At 42.0% G+C, this 18559-nt stretch overlaps 1 protein-coding gene across 2 annotated transcripts in view; it reads left to right on the top strand.

Moving 5' to 3' along the window:
- Positions 1-18559, top strand: part of LOC145502274 (A disintegrin and metalloproteinase with thrombospondin motifs 20-like) — a 56842-nt gene that overhangs the window by 15863 nt on the left and 22420 nt on the right. The window contains exons 18-52 of one of the 2 annotated variants that reach the window (XM_081481530.1): positions 48-214; positions 748-880; positions 1183-1309; positions 1450-1651; positions 1761-1928; positions 3038-3208; positions 3646-3864; positions 3975-4175; positions 4822-5085; positions 5585-5746; positions 6144-6305; positions 6395-6544; positions 7149-7310; positions 7496-7645; positions 8195-8356; positions 9021-9170; positions 9418-9579; positions 9669-9818; positions 10320-10469; positions 10747-10896; positions 11274-11426; positions 11782-11931; positions 12540-12689; positions 12972-13121; positions 13602-13751; positions 13941-14090; positions 14417-14566; positions 14785-14934; positions 15589-15738; positions 15843-15992; positions 16182-16331; positions 16550-16699; positions 17052-17204; positions 17833-18012; positions 18306-18476. In XM_081481530.1, coding sequence (XP_081337656.1) covers positions 48-214; positions 748-880; positions 1183-1309; positions 1450-1651; positions 1761-1928; positions 3038-3208; positions 3646-3864; positions 3975-4175; positions 4822-5085; positions 5585-5746; positions 6144-6305; positions 6395-6544; positions 7149-7310; positions 7496-7645; positions 8195-8356; positions 9021-9170; positions 9418-9579; positions 9669-9818; positions 10320-10469; positions 10747-10896; positions 11274-11426; positions 11782-11931; positions 12540-12689; positions 12972-13121; positions 13602-13751; positions 13941-14090; positions 14417-14566; positions 14785-14934; positions 15589-15738; positions 15843-15992; positions 16182-16331; positions 16550-16699; positions 17052-17204; positions 17833-18012; positions 18306-18476 — 5669 coding nt within the window. The remainder of the gene's footprint in view (positions 1-47; positions 215-747; positions 881-1182; positions 1310-1449; positions 1652-1760; positions 1929-3037; positions 3209-3645; positions 3865-3974; positions 4176-4821; positions 5086-5584; positions 5747-6143; positions 6306-6394; positions 6545-7148; positions 7311-7495; positions 7646-8194; positions 8357-9020; positions 9171-9417; positions 9580-9668; positions 9819-10319; positions 10470-10746; positions 10897-11273; positions 11427-11781; positions 11932-12539; positions 12690-12971; positions 13122-13601; positions 13752-13940; positions 14091-14416; positions 14567-14784; positions 14935-15588; positions 15739-15842; positions 15993-16181; positions 16332-16549; positions 16700-17051; positions 17205-17832; positions 18013-18305; positions 18477-18559) is intronic. The other variant, XM_081481531.1, reaches the window with a different exon arrangement.

Consider the following 18559-nt stretch of genomic DNA (forward strand, 5'->3'; position numbering starts at 1 on the left):
TCTGGTATTGACATAGCTAAGATATCTTTCTTTTGTTTTACAATCAGCGCTTCAAAGTGACAGTGGCACTTTTCTCCTGAATGGTGGAATGATCATCGGGATTGGAGTCAGAGAATTCAGGATGGACGGCGCTAAAGTCTGGTACTCAGGCTCGGACAAAGCTACTGAGCAAATCAAAATTGACGGGAAAATAAAGAAACCAATCAAAGTGCACGTGAGTAACCAATGCTACTTTTCTTGTTACCATAGTAACTCCGTAAAATGATAGTCATCCGATTTCCTGATACCCTCTTGCAAAGTGAATTTAGGAGAGATTAGGCACCATCTGACAGCGCTAAGTATTCTGTAACGCGCTGAGTAATTAATAACAAGATAATGCACAATTAATGTGTGCTGCAGTATTTCTTCAAAAATAAAATGAAGACGCCGTTGACTTCAGTACTAGAGAATTTTAAAGCCAGCTACTCTCGGATTTTCTAATTAGATTTCAGTTAATTTTAAGCTTTGGAGTTGTGACAAAGCGTTTGCAAAGTAACATTGATGATCAGGTTTTGCCTAATTCTGATTTGGCGCGATTTTGCGCGTGTCCTGCCTGGAGACAAGAAATCCATGCGCTCGTCAGCTTCTGTTTATGATCGTGTTGGCAACACTGAATGGCTCAATAACGGGCCGTTTGAACAGAAATGAAGAAGACAGTATCTGTTTTTCAAGATGTCAGTATTTTCATCAATGTATATTCTACCGCAGGTCCTTGAAGTGGGAGAGGTTCGTCCCCCTAGTGTTCACTACGCCCTTAACCAAATGGTAGCAGAACCTACAAAGTTTGTCTATAAATGGGACCAGCTTGGACCATGGACTCAGTGCAGCAAGTTATGTCAAGGTACGACACAAATTTGCACGTAACAAAATAAACCCAAATGGGGCATTTACACCAGGTTTCAAAATTTTCAGCTTTACACTAAATGAAACGACTTGCAACGTTTTTAGTCAGCGGAGTTCAGTAAAACGCCACACCAATTTTCAGCGTTGCGCAGTCTAGCATCGCTTGAATACCTTAGCTCGAAAAAATATATAAAGCCTCTCTGAATCGGCCGTGACAGAATTTTACGACAAATTGCAGCTAAAAATGATGTTACCCCCTTTTCTGTAAAGCTTTCAATTACTCCTGTTGTCTTACTTCAGGGCAAAGAAAACGGCGACCAAGATGTGTCCGCGCTATTGACGGACAGCTCGTATCGAATTCACGCTGTGATCAGAGGACTCGGCCGAGTAGTGTGACGGAAGACTGTAACATTAGCTGCCGCCTCAGGTTGGTAACGAAATCTATATGGTGGAGTTGTAACGTACATTAACACTTAATTGTATTGATTTCTTTTCATCATTTAAATGAAATATTTGACGCATTTAGTACCATTCATTGGCACATACCTTGCATTCTTGTCATGTCAGATGGCACAAGGAAGACCCGGGAAAATGTTCCGCACGTTGTGGGCCTGGGTACCAGAGTCGACCTGTACGGTGCATGCGCGTTACCAGCGACCGGTGGGACATTGTTCAAGATAAACATTGCCCAGGAGCCAAGCCTGCTGTGGTTGTTCCATGCAAGGGGACCTGTGAGGGAACCAGATGGGTGTACACTAAGTGGACACAGGTATTTTGACACACGTACCCGTGATATACCTACTTCAGTTTTACTAATTGATAAAGATCATTAACTAATATATAACCGAAGAAATGGTTGTTTGCTTTATAATTTACAGTGTTCAAAAAGTTGTGATAAAGGAGAGCAGACTCGACAAGCCACCTGTGTGGACACCTTTGGAGAGAGCTTGATCGATCGAGACTGCCGACCAAAAGACAAGCAAACGCTGAGACGACAATGTAACAGCTTCAAGTGTCCGTGGTGGACAGAAGGAGACTGGAGCTCGGTAAGTCGAACATTCTCAAATATTCATTGTGTCTTAACTCTGTCTGTCTGTCTGTCTGTCCATCCGTCTATTTGTCTCTCTGTCTGTCTGTCTGTCTGTCGATCTCTCTATCTTTCTGCCTCTCGGTCTGTCAATCTATCTGTCCGTCCATCCGTCTATTTGTCTGTCTCAATGTAAGGCCGAAAAGGCTCTTAAAAGTGTCAAATAGTAGCTGCTTTACTAAACGTATATGAAATAAGCGAGCCACTCCATATTTGTCTGTCTGTCTGTCTCACTGTGTGTCTCTCTGTCTCTCTGTCTGTCTGTCTGCATGAAACAGTCAGTGTCTGTCTGGGAATTCTATGTCATACAATGCCCTTATAGTTTGATTCTAAAATATTCAGTATTTGAAAAAACGTAACACGGTGCTGGCGTCAGGGTCACTACAATGCTCTCTTGGGTAAGGCCTTTGTGTACGGCACACAAGCTGTCAGAGCGGCTACTGCTCTATGCATAATTAGTAGAATTCTACTAGTATAATACTGCAAATGCCGCAATCCGATTGGCTGAGCTACTCGTATACTATCAGCCATTAGAATGCAGTAGCTGTCGGCCGTCAACGAAATGCGACGTTTTTATCGTTTTTCCGAAGTTTTGGAAGAAAGTTGAAATGTAAATGGACAATTGAATTCCTGAGAAGACTAAAAGAAGTACATAAACGGATTCTTGACTTTAAAAACTTGAAATTATTGAAAAACCGGTGCGCGCGCGTAAACAACAACTGCAAATTTACTAAGGACAATTCAATACGTGCGATTTTGTTAAAGTGTGAAGTTCAATAATGCGTCGACAAATACTTGGAAACCATTATTTGCGTTAATTTAAGTTAGAATTCTACTGAAACAATTAGATTATTCGCTCTCGATTTCTATGAGGCGATAGTTGATTCGGCCTTCGGCCTCATCAACTATCACCTCATAGAAATCTCGAGCTCATAATCTAATTGTTAATTAGTATTCCTTAAATATAAGAATTGTAATGCATTACTTATCTGCGTAAAAGGTTGCTAGTATACACAGGGGAAATAATTAATACGGATGAGCGAGACATTCATTGTGTTCCTCTCCCAGTGCAGTGTGACGTGTGGCTCGGGACAGCAGACCCGTCAAGTGAAATGTACATCAGAGCAGGGAGTAGCTGTTGCACATAAAAAGTGTGACGCGAACAAAAAGCCACTCACAACAAAGTCATGTGACCTGAAGATTCCCTGTCCTTATTGGTTCGCAGGAAAATGGACAGACGTAAGTAAAGTGTCCTATATATTGTGCCTAAGATTTTGAACGAACTAGCCTGCAATGCATGTGTATTCTGGCGAGCGAGTGCATTTTGATTAAGCGAGCGCCATGTTGGATTCAAAATCCGAAGAGGGTGGGGGGAGACGAAAAGGCGTCTTAGGGAGAGGGAGCGATGCCGAAAGAAGAGTAACGAGAGAGGGGAAGGGGAAGGAAAAATACGCCTGCCTGTAATCATTTAATTTGAGTTCATTGGGAAAACTGCACCGATAAAGCAGTTTTTCAACTGTTTTTGGTTCACCTGCTAATATCTCTTCGGCTGGATCAATCTATTGATGCAGGCTGTGACATTTACCTAATGCGCGAAGTTACGTGACATCTAGAAGTACGTCACGCAAGTACGTACGGACCATGTAAAATCTGAGTTACTCTGTCTTTCGTCCCAGTGCTCCAAGACGTGCAGCACGGGACTCAAGACTAGGCAAGTTCTATGTCTGTCCGGGAGAGGACTGGTCGCCAGCGCCGTAGACGATGAGTTATGTTCCGCTGACACCAGACCAGTTTCCCGTAGAGAGTGCAAACTTCAAGTTTGCCCGGCGACGCTGTTCGAATTTTACGAGGAAAAGCCAAAGGAGTTTTATTGGAGAATCACAGTCTGGTCCCAAGTAAGATTCTATGCATTTGTCATTTAGTTTTTAGAACTGTTGCTGTGTCACTGACGCAGACAACAAGGCGCTCTGGTTATTTACTGCATGATCATTTTTGCGTCTTGCAGTGTTCTGTGACATGTGGAGAGAAGCCTGGAACACGGTACCGTAACGTCGAGTGCGTGAAGGTGAAGCCTGGGAAACAGGAAGTTACAGAAGAACAGGAAGTTGTTCGTGAACAATATTGCGAAAGCACTCCAAAACCTGCCGATACAGAGTTGTGCAAGGTCCTACCGTGCACGAGCTGGAAGCATGGGTCCTGGGGAAGAGTAAGTATTTAAGCCTCGGTTGATAAAAGTTTTTATACCTTGCCATAGAAAATGCAGCCAATCAGAATACAGAAGCGCCGTCGTATATTTGACGGTGTTGCACCTATCCTTTCCATCATGCGCCGCGCGTATGTCGCATTGATTGTGTTTGCCACTGTATTTTCTATGGCATGGTATAAAAAATTATGCAATGCTCTCTCGTGGTATACCATGGAATATCCCACTTTAGTATATACCACACAAGTGAATAGTGCTTTTCGCTCGCTCTGATTGGTTAACTCGGAGGTGATTACCAAGTACTATTCACCTCCGAGCAGCCAGCGCGAGAGATTTTAAAATTTTCGGCCGCTTGTCAAACATAAAATAACGTTTTGGTCCGCTAATTATTCAGCTTGTGTGGTATATACTAAAACAATTATTCACCTCAGTGTCGGTGAAAGTGATAGATATTTACCTCCACTTCGATGAATAATTGTTAATTATTTCCTTGGCACACTCACTCATCTAAAGGCTCGTGGGTATACCGGAGGAAATACAAGCGACTCGTGGGATATTCCACGGTATACCACTCGAAAGAATTGTAAAACGAATATGTGTTTTGACCAGTCACTTACAACTTTTTATTTTATTGTGCCTTCCGTTACAGTGCTCTCAACGCTGTGGAGTAGGTTTTCAGCTCCGTGTGGTCAAGTGTGCCTACTCTAACTGGAAAATCACAAAAGACGAGAACTGTGACCCGAACAGCCGACCAAACAACAGAAGGTATTGTCAAATTAAACCTTGTAAGACAACGACTACAGCAAGCAACGGTAACCAACTTCCGAGCACGACACGAGTAAGACCGACCACGACACCAGCTCCGACAACTCCCCGAGAAATACCGAGCTGGAAGGAAGGCAGTTGGAGTGAGGTAAAAAAGATTGTTTTTACCTCCTAATGGAACCAAATGTTGTAATGGTTAGGTGTATATACTATCGAAACGTAGTTGCCAAACTATTTATCGTCTTTCCTACTCATCTTCTTGCAAGGACGGATCCAGAATTTTTCAAGGGGGGGCTGGTACCTTGGGGTTGCAGAATCAATGGGGCGTGTTCCCAAAATGTTGCAATTTGAGAGTTGAAACTTAACTGAAAACCGTTTCACTAGAAATACTACCAATGTCACAAAGTAGAACTTACAATGAGGTACCTGTCTAGAGAGTTTGCCTTAATTTCTGTCATGATATTGATGTTTTGGTTCTCCAAAAGGGTGATGGCTAGCCACCCAGTCCACATCCCCTCCCCCCTCCCCCTCCCCCCTTGAATATGCCCCTGACTTACAACTAAGATATCAATCCACTCAATGCAAAGTACACTTCGGGAGCAAAACTCCCTTTCTGTGACTAATTTATTTTAGTTTATTCCTTTAAGTGCTCTGTTACATGTGGCCTGGGTGAGAGGTATCGACAAGTACATTGCAGATTAAGTAACGGACAGAACAGTAGTGACTGCGATGTAAACAAGAGACCGTTGACCGTTATGGCGTGCATTTTAAGAGATTGTCCTGTGTGGCATGAGGATTTCTGGAGTGAAGTAAGTTTCACGGACTGAGTTTTCGTCTGTCATCATTAAGGCACATGATATCTTTACAGTAAGCTACCACTGGAGTCATTTAGAGTGTTGTCAAATGACGTCAAGGCAGCCATATTGGTGTCCGAAAACATCGAAACGGCGACCATGTTGGTGTGGCAAAACAATGCTGGTAGTTAAATTCTTTTCTTATGTAAACCCTTTCTTTTGTTCCAATAAATTTGCATGGCTACTGGTCACGTGAGTGAAAACACTCTATTACCTGAAGCTGAAAATGTCCAAAAAATCAATGATTAATAGCCTCAGAAACGAAACGAGGCTCAGAGGAAATCACAGACAAATTGTATAGCAAGGTACCATGTGAAGTTATTGCTGATTAGCTGTATTCTCTTGGTTCTAGTGCTCAGTCTCTTGCGGAGAAGGTCAAAGGCGGAGAAGTGTCGACTGCCGATTCGCAAATGGCCAGTCGAGTCCCGGATGTGACGAGAAACTCAAACCTGCAACTAGAGAAGCTTGTAACATCAGACCTTGTCCGTATTGGATGAAAGGAGACTGGGGCAAAGTATGTCGTCAATTTTAAACTCTTTCCTATGCAGGTTTAAATCGTTTAGAACCAAACACTAATGATATATGACGGACTGTTTTTTACAGTGTTCAGTGACTTGTGGCTCAGGAATTAAGATTCGTTCAGTGGAGTGCAGCGATAAAGATATAAGCTGTGACGCAGGAACGAAACCACCAACTTCAGAACGATGTGAACTTAAAGAGTGTCCACGATGGATAACGAGCCCTTGGGAGGAGGTAAATGAGTTTACATGAAGAATAGACCAATTTCGGTATATTAAAATTCAGCCTAAAACAATAGACCTCAGTACGAGGCTCTGGGGAATAAACCCCACAAACTCTGTAGTTATTCCCCAGAGCCTCGCACTGAGGTCTATTGTTTTAGGCTGAGTTTTGATATATCGAAATTGGTCTATTTGGTGACTCAGACAATGCCGAATGGCTCCGACCGATTCCGAAAGTTGTCAAAGATTTTCCCGATGGTAACTCGACGTCTGCGAGCATTTATAAACATTTTCGAAGGTTTTTCGAAGTCCCCTGATGAGTGCCAAAGATATTACGCAAAATGTCCCATAATCTAAATGAAAGCAATTGAAACCCGCCTTGTAGGAAACAAATAAACCACAAAACGTTTAGTTTTTAACTTTATTTAAATAGAAGTAAGCCTTAAAGTAATAGTTTTCTGTGGTTGAAACAAGAAACAAAAACTATAAACAAATCAGGAGCAAATAGGCTACGATTGAGACGGAATAAGAACAACAAACTTGACATCTCATCGCCAATTAACATTTTGAACTTCATACACGCTTTTACACTATGAATTTTCATTTGCTGTCTGTAGTGCTCAGTTTCCTGTGGCGACGGTCAAAGACAGCGGACCGTTGATTGCAAATCTACAGACGGGAAGTCAAGTCCCGGATGTGACGAGGGAAATAAACCTGCAAGTAAAGAGGACTGTAACATCAGACCGTGTCCTTATTGGATAAAGGGAGACTGGGGCAAAGTAAGAAGTACTCCAAAAAAAGTCAAATTTTAATTGTTTGTTTCGCATTTTAGTTCCTCTTTCTCTGGCCAAATGGCGAAATTACAGTCCCATGAACTATGTCCATTCCATTTCATGAAATTAAGTTCCCGCGAAAATAAGTAACAATAAGGTACTTATAGTATTTTAATGATGGTTGTTTATAGTGCTCCGTGACTTGTGGTTCAGGAATTAAAATTCGCTCAGTGGAATGCAGTGATAAGGACATAAGCTGTGACGCGTGGGCAAAACCTCCGACTACACGACGATGTGATCTTGAAGCATGTCCAGAGTGGATAGCAAACCCATGGGAAGAGGTTAGCAATAACTTATATTCGATAGCCTGGTTGGATACATTTTAGAGAGAATTAAGTTAAGAGACTTCGTTTAAACAAAAACCATATAAACAAATTGGCTCCGATTGAGACGGAATAAGTCTTTTATTTACTTAGGGCTGGTACAGGAAATTACTCCTTAGCTCAAACATCAAGTGCCAAGATCATTGACCGGCATCTGAAGTTTATCTTATACCCTCCTCTTTGCAAAACTAATCTTATTGGTTAGTTACACCATGCTATAGTAAACACCCAAGATGGCTGGCTAAAACAGTTTTTATAGCTTCGCGCGTCTACATTTGACCGGCAAATGCAGTGGTAGCTTCCACAAATACTAAAATGCCTTCATTCAATGGTTTCAAGACACCCATGCACAGTTTGTGTGTGTTAATAATTTTTTTGTCATTCTCTGACCATATACCACACGCGTTATACATCGGGCATGTTACCTGTCTTTAGCAAGAATTTACCTCATGCTTAATCTTTTTTGTTTGTGCTACAATCAAACATTTAAATGCTTTTTATTCATAGTGCTCGGTCTCTTGTGGCAAAGGCCAAAGACAGCGGAGTGTTAGTTGTAAGTCTGAAAATGGACAGGCAAGTTTCGGATGTGATGAAAAAATCAAACCACCTGTTAAAGAGGACTGTAACATCAGACCATGTCCGTATTGGATGACAGGAGACTGGGGCAAAGTAAGTAGTCGATTCTAACGCCTTTCTGTCAGTAAGTCACAAAAATTAGGGGAATTATAAACAAAAGTCCAACAGTATCTTAACAGTAACAGTGAACAAAGTTAAGCGAAAATGCCTTGACAAGTTGGACTAGGTTTACTCGTACCTTATGTAGTCAGACTCAGTATCAGTTTTGACTATCCGCTTTATAGACGTGTCGTTTCGTTGAGGGAGAGGGATATGGGCCCAACGGACTCGCAAGTGCTAAAAAAAAATCCATTTCAAGGTTACGGGCTTAGTCCCGCGCGGCCAAAATTAACCATCACGCACTCAACTTGCATAGACGTAGCTCAGCTTGCGTTGACTTGGTGTGGGTGGCCAAACGGTGAAAGACGTCGACTTGCGTTCAAAATTTGTCTTCACCAAAGTGAGCGCAAGTCATCTCAAGCAGACCTAAGTTTTCAACTTGCGAGTCCGTTTGACAAGGGCGTTTGTTACACGCTTTTGAGAGGTCACCGTTTACTGAGATGTATGTGAGAAGGTGTTTGGCTTTAAGTAAGTGTTAAAACCAGAAAAGATAGTTTTACAATGTTCCACACTTATGTGGCCGCTTGTGTTATCTGGTATTGTCTTTCAAGGACGCTTTTGTGTAGCTGATTGTCTTTTCTTTTCTTTTCTTTCACAGTGTTCAGTAACTTGTGGCTCAGGAATTAAAACTCGTTCACTGGAATGCAGCGATAAAGATATAAGCTGTGACGCAAGGACGAAACCGCCGACTACGGAACGATGTGAACTTAAAGAGTGTCCTGAGTGGAAAACAAGCCTGTGGGGAGAGGTAAGTCCGTTTACATGAGGTATTTTACGACAATGCCGAACACAACAGAATCGAATGGCTCCGACCGATTCCGAACATTTCCCTGACGGTAACGTCTGCGAGCATATAAGAGTGGCCCTTCATGGCGTATTTCCTAGTTTATGTGACAACCCATTCAAGTTAAACTATGTTTGCAATGAAGTTCTTTATTTGTAATTAGTTTGCTTGTGAAGTAATCAAATTTTGAATTGTGCGTCCTTCTCTTTAGTGCTCAGTCTCCTGCGGCGCAGGCACAAGGCAGCGGGCTGTTGATTGCAGATTCACTGATGGCCGGTCAGGTCCCGGATGTGACGAGAAAGTCAGGCCAACTGCTAAAGAGGCCTGTAACATCCGACCGTGTCCTTATTGGATAACGGGAGACTGGAGCAAAGTGAGTGGTCAAGTTTAAACCATTTTCTGCATGTAACTGCAAACTATGAGCGCTAATGATAACTTCTTTCCGTTTTTTTCCATATGTAGTGCTCTGTTACTTGCGGCTCAGGAGTTAAGAATCGATTAGTGGAATGTAGTGATGAAGATTTCAGCTGTGACGCCAGAACAAAGCCGCTGGCCACACAACGCTGTGAACTTGAAACGTGTCCGCAGTGGACAACAGGTGCTTGGGGGAAGGTAAAACGATTTTTGATAAGATAGCTAAGTTCTATTTGCTTTGCTGGTCGTTTAACATCTGGATAATATCTGTTTACTCCAAAACAAATGTTTGTTCGAAGATGCGGTTCTTAGTTGTTTGGCAAGTAAACATTAGCATATGTCACATCCGCACTCACGTGCAGATCACGTGTTGAGAACAAGTTCCTGTGTTGTCTCCGCATGTCACGTCAGTTCTCGTGACACTGAAATGGTTTTAATGCGTGGATAATTTATGCAAGGAGCACACTTATCAACGGCATCACACGGACGCTCTCTCCGATTTTTTTCTTTCAGAGAGGGCGGCTGTAACACGGGATCGTAAACATGAGTGATCGAAGTTTTCCTTTTCACTGGCTATTTAACGATTTCTTCTTATTCTTAAACGTTGCAAAGAATTTCAATTACTTAAACCAATTAGTTGGCCAAACGTATTTCTCTGCATTAGCAAAGACATTTTCATGAGTTTTCGTTTGCTTACAGTGTTCAAAGACTTGTGGTGATGGTTTCAAAAGACGTACAGTACAATGTGAAGGCGGCAGCGCCCGATGTGATAGCAGCAGCAGACCACAAAGCATTGCGAGATGTAACCTTGGGCTGTGTCCAGAATGGAAACCAGGGCCTTGGAGTCAGGTAAGCATCAAATTCGAGAGTAAATTTTGGCCGCGCGAGTGCGCATTTTGTAGATTTGGTATTCTAAGACAGCTGCATCGAAAACTTGGTTTATCGAGCGTACCGTTCCAAAAAACGCGGCCTGCACTGTAGGTTAAGAGAAACACTTGTTTTTGCGGTTGTGTTAGGTAGATTATCAAACGGACAAACGGAGACCTAACCGACAGCTTTCTCAACTCAGTCACCTTACACTCCCAAGAAATCATTGCCATAATTCTCTTCATATGTTCTTTTCCAGTGTTCAGTGACGTGTGGTAGCGGCCTTAAGAAACGCACCGCGGAATGTGTCGGACTCAATTCCAGGTGTAACCCAAACATCAAACCACGGTCAACCTTGACATGTAACAAAAGACCTTGTCCGAAGTGGAGAACAGGGGAGTGGAGTAGGGTATGAAGATTTATTTCATGGTTAATAAGTGCGTTATAATATAATAGGCTCACAACTTATTACCTGTCATTGTCCCAGCCGTTTTGGAGGCATAGCATTTAAAGCTAACAACATACCACTACTCCAAACTTGCCAAGTCGAAAATTTGGCTCCAGATATCGTACATTTTGTGGGGGAAGGATCTTTCCACCACGGTCCTTCCACTGTACCAGTCTTCAACCTATTTTTTTATACATATGTTATATTTACGAACTGCACAAAACAGCATCCTGACATCAACCTCGTTCCATGGTGACACAAACCTTTTTCAGTTAATAAGTATTTACTTGTAACTCTTTGTCACATATTTCAATTCCCGATTTGTTTCTGATTTTCAGTGTTCAAAGTCGTGTGGAAATGGAAAGAAAACGCGTTCCGTGGATTGTGTTGGAGGCTTAAACGCACAATGTGATTCAAATAACAGGCCGGGTACAGTCGCCGATTGTAACTACGGACCCTGTCCGGAGTGGAAAGTTGGAGAATGGCAGGAGGTAACTCCCAGTACAGTTATATATTGTTTTTGATATTGTTGCTGTTTTTGTTGGTGTTATTGTCACGTTACTAAAGTTACTGTTGCTGTCGCTGTTGTTGTTATTGTTGTTGTTGTTTTGTTGCATATATTGTTGTTTTTATTGTTATTATTCTATTTTTTATATTGTTGGTGTGGTTGTCGTTGTTGTTGTTGCTATGAGGTCGCCTCCAAGAATTCCATAATGGGAGTAAATTAAGACTTCGTGAAAGTTTTCTAAAACGCTTCAATTTCTGGCGTGCTTCCTATAGTAACTTAAAGTAGTTTTGTGTTACTCTTAAACCCAGTGTTTCAACACAGCTATGCATATTTTTCAGTGTTCCGTAACTTGTGGGAAGGGATGGAGAAAGCGCAGTGTGCGATGCGTTGGAGGAAAGTTCCGATGTGACTACAGAAACCAACCAGACGTGTACACTATGTGTGACATGGGCTCGTGCCCGGTGTGGAGGGCGGGACAATGGAGTGAGGTAAAGAGAGTCAGCAATTCATTTTGTAGGTTAAAGGGGTAGTCTCACCAAGATTTAGTGCTTCTTGAAAATCCAATGAAGGTGTTGGTTTTGATTGGATACCCACTAGTAGTTGCTAAAATGTACCGCACTAGTCACGAAAGTTGTTTACAGTTGTTGTGGCTACGGACGAGTAGGAAAGAAGTGGTCTAAAACTTGAAAACGTCGGGCCGACGTTTTCAAGTTTGACAATGTTACTTGGAGGAAAATCACTAAAAATCATTGACCTTTTAGAGATTTAATTTTATGCTTTTTTGTCTTTTAAAGGTTACTTTGTTGATCAGTGAGTGCACCTTTATAATTCTAGCATAGTTTGCACAAAAAACTTAGGAGACCTCTCGTGATACTGCCCCTTTAAGTCTGCATACGAGCCAAGTGACTGATCAAGCCGGCGCTTATCTCCAGTTACAGTGGCATGAAGCAACGAGGAGTATTTCTACTCCCCCCTAGGGTGGGATGCTTGTTCATGACAAATTTATTTTGTGGTGTGATAAAATTGTTTAGAACAACCAAGGAATTTATATTGTATACCAGCTCAATTGAAATGACAATGTAACTCTTTTCCTCAGTGCTCAGTGTCTTGTGGCAATGGGAAAATAGAGCGACGAGTCGAATGTAGTGAAGGAAGTGGCAAGTGTGACAGCAGAACAAAGCCACAAGCCTCAAGAAGCTGTAATCCTGGTCGCTGTCCCGAGTGGATTGTTGGAGACTGGAGTCAGGTATATTTATTCATTGCAGGAAATGTGTGGTAGACCATCGTGTAGGCTAAGAGGTCTCTACAATCTTTTTTCTGAAAGAATATCGCATTCTACCGTGGTACCAAAACCTTCGTCTTTCGGGTTCTTGCGAAGGACCCTGAGAACCTGTCGGTTAATCCGCAAAGATGGTCGGAACTAGAGCTTTGATGTAAATGCAAGAGCCTCCTAGGGAGATAGCTAGTCTCTCCTCTCAGAGAGATGGCATTCGGTAGCTTTTTTTGTTGTTGTTTTACTTCTCTGCAGTGTTCAGTGTCCTGTGGAAATGGAAAAAGAGAACGCACAGTAAAGTGTAGTGGTGGACGAGGCAGGTGTGATAGTAGAAGTGAGCCGCAAGCCACGACAAGCTGTAATCTTGGTCCATGTCCTGAGTGGAAAGTTGGAGAGTGGAGTCAGGTAAAAATTGTTCGATACTTGAAATGCTTTGGAGAAGATATTCTAGGCTAAACGATATCCAGAATCGTTTTAGGGAGAATAACCGTTTGTCAACTTTGTAATAAAAAGGACGCCTTTTTCGGTCAAAAATAATGTGTTGCTGTAACAAAACCTTCAGATGTTGGGTTCGCGCGATGGACGTTCGAAACTTATCTCTAAAATTCTTTTGCTTCGAAAATCATGGATGTTTCACTCAACAGAAAAAAAAGACTATTTTCCGACTTACATAGACGTGTTATAATAACCAAGGCAGAATAGGATTCGAAATTTTTTGTCTTTCGGTTGTGTGCAAAGGACACTCGGAAAATCTTCGTAGATGGTACAAATTAGAGTTTTGTTGTACTCTAGATAAATTTTATATATAGACTTTACAAACACTCTCAGGATCAAGGAGTCTCTCCTCCCAGATAAATGACACGTAACTCTGTCATTATTCCACAGTGTTCTGTTTCTTGCGGGAATGGGAAAAAAGAACGAGCCATAGAGTGCAGTGGAGGGCGAGGAAAATGTGACAGAAGAAACAAACCACAATCCACGACGAGCTGTAATCTTGGTTCATGCCCTGAGTGGAAAGTTGGAGATTGGAGTCAGGTAAAATTCATTCGGTGCACGTACTTCAAAGGAAGAGGAAACTTCAATGTAGACAAATGAATGTAAAAAGCATTTTATCAAAATGGCTCCAAATAAGTCATTTCAAGTTTTAGTCACGTTCAGAGGATCTGAATTCCACACTATCCAAGGCCAATTGTTCAGTCGTAAATGTCGTTTATTGTTTCACAGTGCTCAGTGTCTTGTGGAAATGGAAAGAAAGAACGCACAGTCGAATGTAGTGGAGGAAGAGGCAAGTGTGACAGCAAAACAAAGCCACAAGCCACAACAAGCTGTAATCTTGATTCATGTCCGGAGTGGAAAGTTGGAGACTGGAGTCAGGTACATTAATTCGGAAGAGGAATTACAAGGCTTTACCACACTGTAGACAGTCAAGATGACATTTATTTTTCTAAAATAGTTTTTGTAGATCTGAAGAACTTTCCTTGCTACACTTCAAAACAGATCGCAGAGAAATAGGTTCATATCTTCCTGGTATCTGAGAAGGCCATTCGGAACCCGCGTCCGAGGTATATTTGTTAATGATTGAAATTGCGGAATCGTAGTAAAGAGCCTAGCTTTACATTAGCCCACGTATTGGCCAAGGAATTCTATCCTCTTAATTTAGCTCAAATCGATCGATCGTGAACCTCTTTTGTCGTTGATAGTGCTCCGTGTCATGTGGAGATGGAAAAAGAAGACGCACGGTGGAATGTAGTGGAGGAAAAGGCAAATGTGACGCTAACAGCGAACCACAAGACACGACAAGCTGTAATCTTGGTGCCTGTCCTGTGTGGAAAGTTGGTGACTGGAGTCAGGTAAAATCTTCTGGTACAATAGTGTGAAAACAGGCCCGTAACAGAGTATTGTCGCCATGAACAAAGAAAGCTATTTGCATCGTACTTGGCTCAAGTCTCTGTTATAGCAATGAAAGTCCGTTATCTCGAGCCAATTTATGTGTCTTTAGATTTGTTTGTTTCCTGCTCCAACTGACTGGTTAAATAACAAGGTGTAATGAATACACATTGTTTCTTAGTGTTCCGTTACCTGTGGAGATGGATCAAGGGAGCGCCGAGTTGAATGCAGTCGATCAGATGTCAGCTGCGACGTTAATAGCAAACCACAGGCTACGGCACAGTGTAATCCCGGCGCATGTCCAGTGTGGCAAGTTGGACAGTGGTATCAGGTAGGCTACGTTTTACGCAGTACCTTAGTCGCTAGGAATTTTTTGTTGTAAACGGAAAGAACGGGAGCGACAGCTTTACGAGTGAGAGGCAATCAGATATAGGCTTCCGAACAGATACATCAGCTGAATTAGCTCCATAGTCCAGTCATACCGAACACCAGACTTCTAATGTTTGGTGCGAAATGTTTGCACGATTTTCATATTGCATCCCCTCTTTGATTTCAACTACTTTCTTAAACCATTTCGGAGAGTTCAGAAGTACTCAGCGAAAACGTCGTCGCAAGAATTTCTGGGATCGGATGCTCTTTAGATCATCTTTAGAGAACACTCCTGGTCTTTGCTTTGGCTGTCTACCGGTAAGGAACCTAACACATGGTCCACACTTGCCCCATCTGAGTGTATCCTGTATGACAACATATCTCCATTTACTGCGACGTCCGTCTCTCTGTTGATTTGGGGTACTGATCTTCCTATTCTCAAGGGCAATTATTCGAGGGCAAAATCTCTGAGTTATGGGGAAACATTAAGGCGAGAAAAGGTTGAAGAAAGGTCAGAAATATCTTGTGAATCTCCGAGATGATGCGATTATATTGTCCTGTGTTTCTCTCTTCCCGACCCCATTTTACATCTGCTAACTGATTGGTTGTCTTGCAGTGTTCAGTGACGTGTGGAATTGGTTCCCGAAGGCGTGCCGTCATATGCAGTGGAGGAAGAAATAAATGTGATCCTAAAAGCAGACCAGAAGATATTTCTCAATGTAACCCTGGGGCCTGTCCAGAATGGAAAGCAGGGGAATGGAGCAAGGTAGGGGTCTTTCAAATATTTTGGTTTTTCTTCCTATCGCATTCTCGGCATTTCTACAGTTGATCAAAAAACGCGCTAATAGTTTTCATGATCATCATTCTAAGTGTTCAGTCACGTGCGGGAGTGGATCGAAACAACGTAGGGTCGAATGCAGCAGATCGGACGTCACATGTGATCCAGCCAAGAAGCCGACATCGGCAGCGAGATGTGAACTTGGTGCATGTCCTAAATGGGAAACTGGGGAGTGGAGCTTGGTGAGTGTTTTTCAAACTACCTTAAATTACCACTGAGCTGCAGTGGTCATTTTAGGTTCGTATGTCATCGTACCACGTCTTGATTTAACTGTAGTCCAGCCACACCGTAATAGGACTCTGGTCCTTTTGCCTAATGCGACAGCTATATGAATGCTTGTGACCGGCCGTAATCATGTGCCTTCCTTTTAGTGCTCAGTAACCTGTGGAGATGGACGAAAACAGCGCCCTGTCTCCTGTAGTGCGGGAACAAACAAATGTGACCCAAAAACAAAACCACAGAGTTCTGTCAGTTGTAACGCTGGTTCCTGTCCTCAGTGGAAAGTCACAAAATGGTCACAGGTAAGCAAATCAGAACATATCCTTAATCAAACAGTAGTAAATGTCCGCATAACTACATAATTGACACGAGAAAAGACACCTGTTGTTACATTTAGTGTAAGGATTTCTATAAACTCTAATTTCTACCTTTTCTGTCCGCGTTTACGGTCACATTATGAACAAATCTAGCAAATGCCACTGTTGTGATTTCTCTCCTTTTTCTTCTATTGAATTTCAAGTGTTCAACAACTTGTGGCGAAGGAGTTAAAGAGCGTGTAGTTGTATGCAATGGGAAAGCTACCAGCTGTGATGCGGCGACCAAACCGGCTAACAAAGCGACCTGTAACCTGGGACAATGTCCAGAATGGAAAATAGGAGAATGGTCTGAGGTGTGAACACTTATCTTTTATTTGTTTTTAACGAATTCTAGCATTGCTATTGTACATCTCTCTGTCAGAGAGTTTTGCATAAGTAGTTTAGTAAGCTTCGATTTGATCTAAATTGCGGACTTTTTAATTATATTGGGTACGTTTCAGAAATCCAAAAACGTTTGGAAATTTTGAAACTGTACCAACACGATCCACCAACCATTAGATCAAAAATACGTTTTATTTGCAACAGTTATGGATAAGTGGTTCCTCCACAGCAATTTAGAATGTAACCGTTATTATTTCAGCTGAACAGCATTATATCGAAGGCATTGTCTGACGTTCTCTAACGCGTATTTTGATTTTTCCATAGTGTTCAGTTACTTGTGGTGGCGGGTATAAACAACGACAGATTGAGTGTGTTAGCGGAGTGAACGCCTCTTGTGATGAAGGAGCCAAACCAGCAGAAAAGGCCATATGTAATCTTGGGCTCTGTCCAAGATGGAATACTGGGCGATGGACTCAGGTACGGTAGCGATGTAGCGATGTAGATGTTGACGTATGTTTTTCCACCTGGTATCTCGGAGAAACTGCGTTTTATGCGAGGTCGCATTTCTGTGATCCACAAAGTGTTGTGGCTAAGACGGTAATCTCAAACAGTAATAGGACCAAAACCAAAACCACAGTAATTGCTTGATTGCTTTCGACTCTCAATTGAAAATCGCTCTAAGACATGTGGCTTAAATTTGATAAACCTTGTAGTTTCCTGTCCCTTTAATTTATGAGCGCTCCTTTCAACTCAATCCGAGCTAATCTGGTTTTCAGCTTAGGTAAAACAGATTGTCCGTATTTTTCATACCTATTGATACAAAAATAAGAAAACTTTACAGCTGTTTCATACTAGAAATGACTTGTTTGAGATCATTTGTTCAGCCGGTTTAACAAATTTGGTTTCCTTTATGGCAATCGTCATCTGAAACCAGATGAAGTTTCCAAACTAAACGTTTCACCTCCTAATATAAATCTTTGGGCAGCAACGTAATTAGTTTGCTTTATCCTACTAAAACACAATTAAGGGAAATTGAATTTTCCATGGCAAAGTCCTGACTATGATTGTCTAAAATTGAGGGCTAACAAATGATATCACTTTGCAGTGTTCTCGGACTTGCGGTGAAGGTATCAAAAGGAGAGCTGTAGGATGCTTCTCAATGAGACCTCGTCGCTTGTTAAAAGAGCCAGCTTGTGATGCGAAACTGAGGCCTTCTAGTCGAGAAGTGTGCAAACTCAAAGAATGTTACCCGGATGCCAAATGGCGCAAAGGCGGGTGGGGCAAGGTAATGTTACTGCGCATGTTGCTTGAAAAGTATTGCGTTTCTCTTAAGAGTGCCCAAGATTAAGTGAAAGAGGTTCCAAATTTAGTTTAGCAACGCCACAAGAAGGAACTGCTCAGTAACTTTTATTTGAATGTCACACACTAGGATTTCAACCACATACTTAAAAGTTAGAACCACCTTGTACAGCACAATAAACAGTACTACATGAAAGCACTTCTCAATAGTTTCATTTGAATGGTCACACACTAGGGTTTCATCCACAAATTTAACTCGTTTCATTTCAACATTTCTAGTGTTCAGTCTATTGCGGTCTTGGTGACAAGTCACGTGATATATGGTGTGGTATTAAAAATGGAACAAAAGTCCCGGATGAATACTGTGCCAACGAACATAAACCCAGATCAAAGCGCTCGTGTAACAAGAAACGTCGCTGCGGTGAATGGGAAATCGGCCTCTGGAGCGCGGTGAGCCTTTAGTAGAAAATTTAATGTAACAGTAGTTTCCTTTGGGCGTCACGGTGGATTGCGTGAGGACCCAATTTGTTGTT

The sequence above is a fragment of the Orbicella franksi genome, chromosome 11 (assembly GCF_964199315.1).
Source record: "Orbicella franksi chromosome 11, jaOrbFran1.1, whole genome shotgun sequence".
Taxonomy (NCBI): Eukaryota; Metazoa; Cnidaria; class Anthozoa; order Scleractinia; family Merulinidae; genus Orbicella; species Orbicella franksi.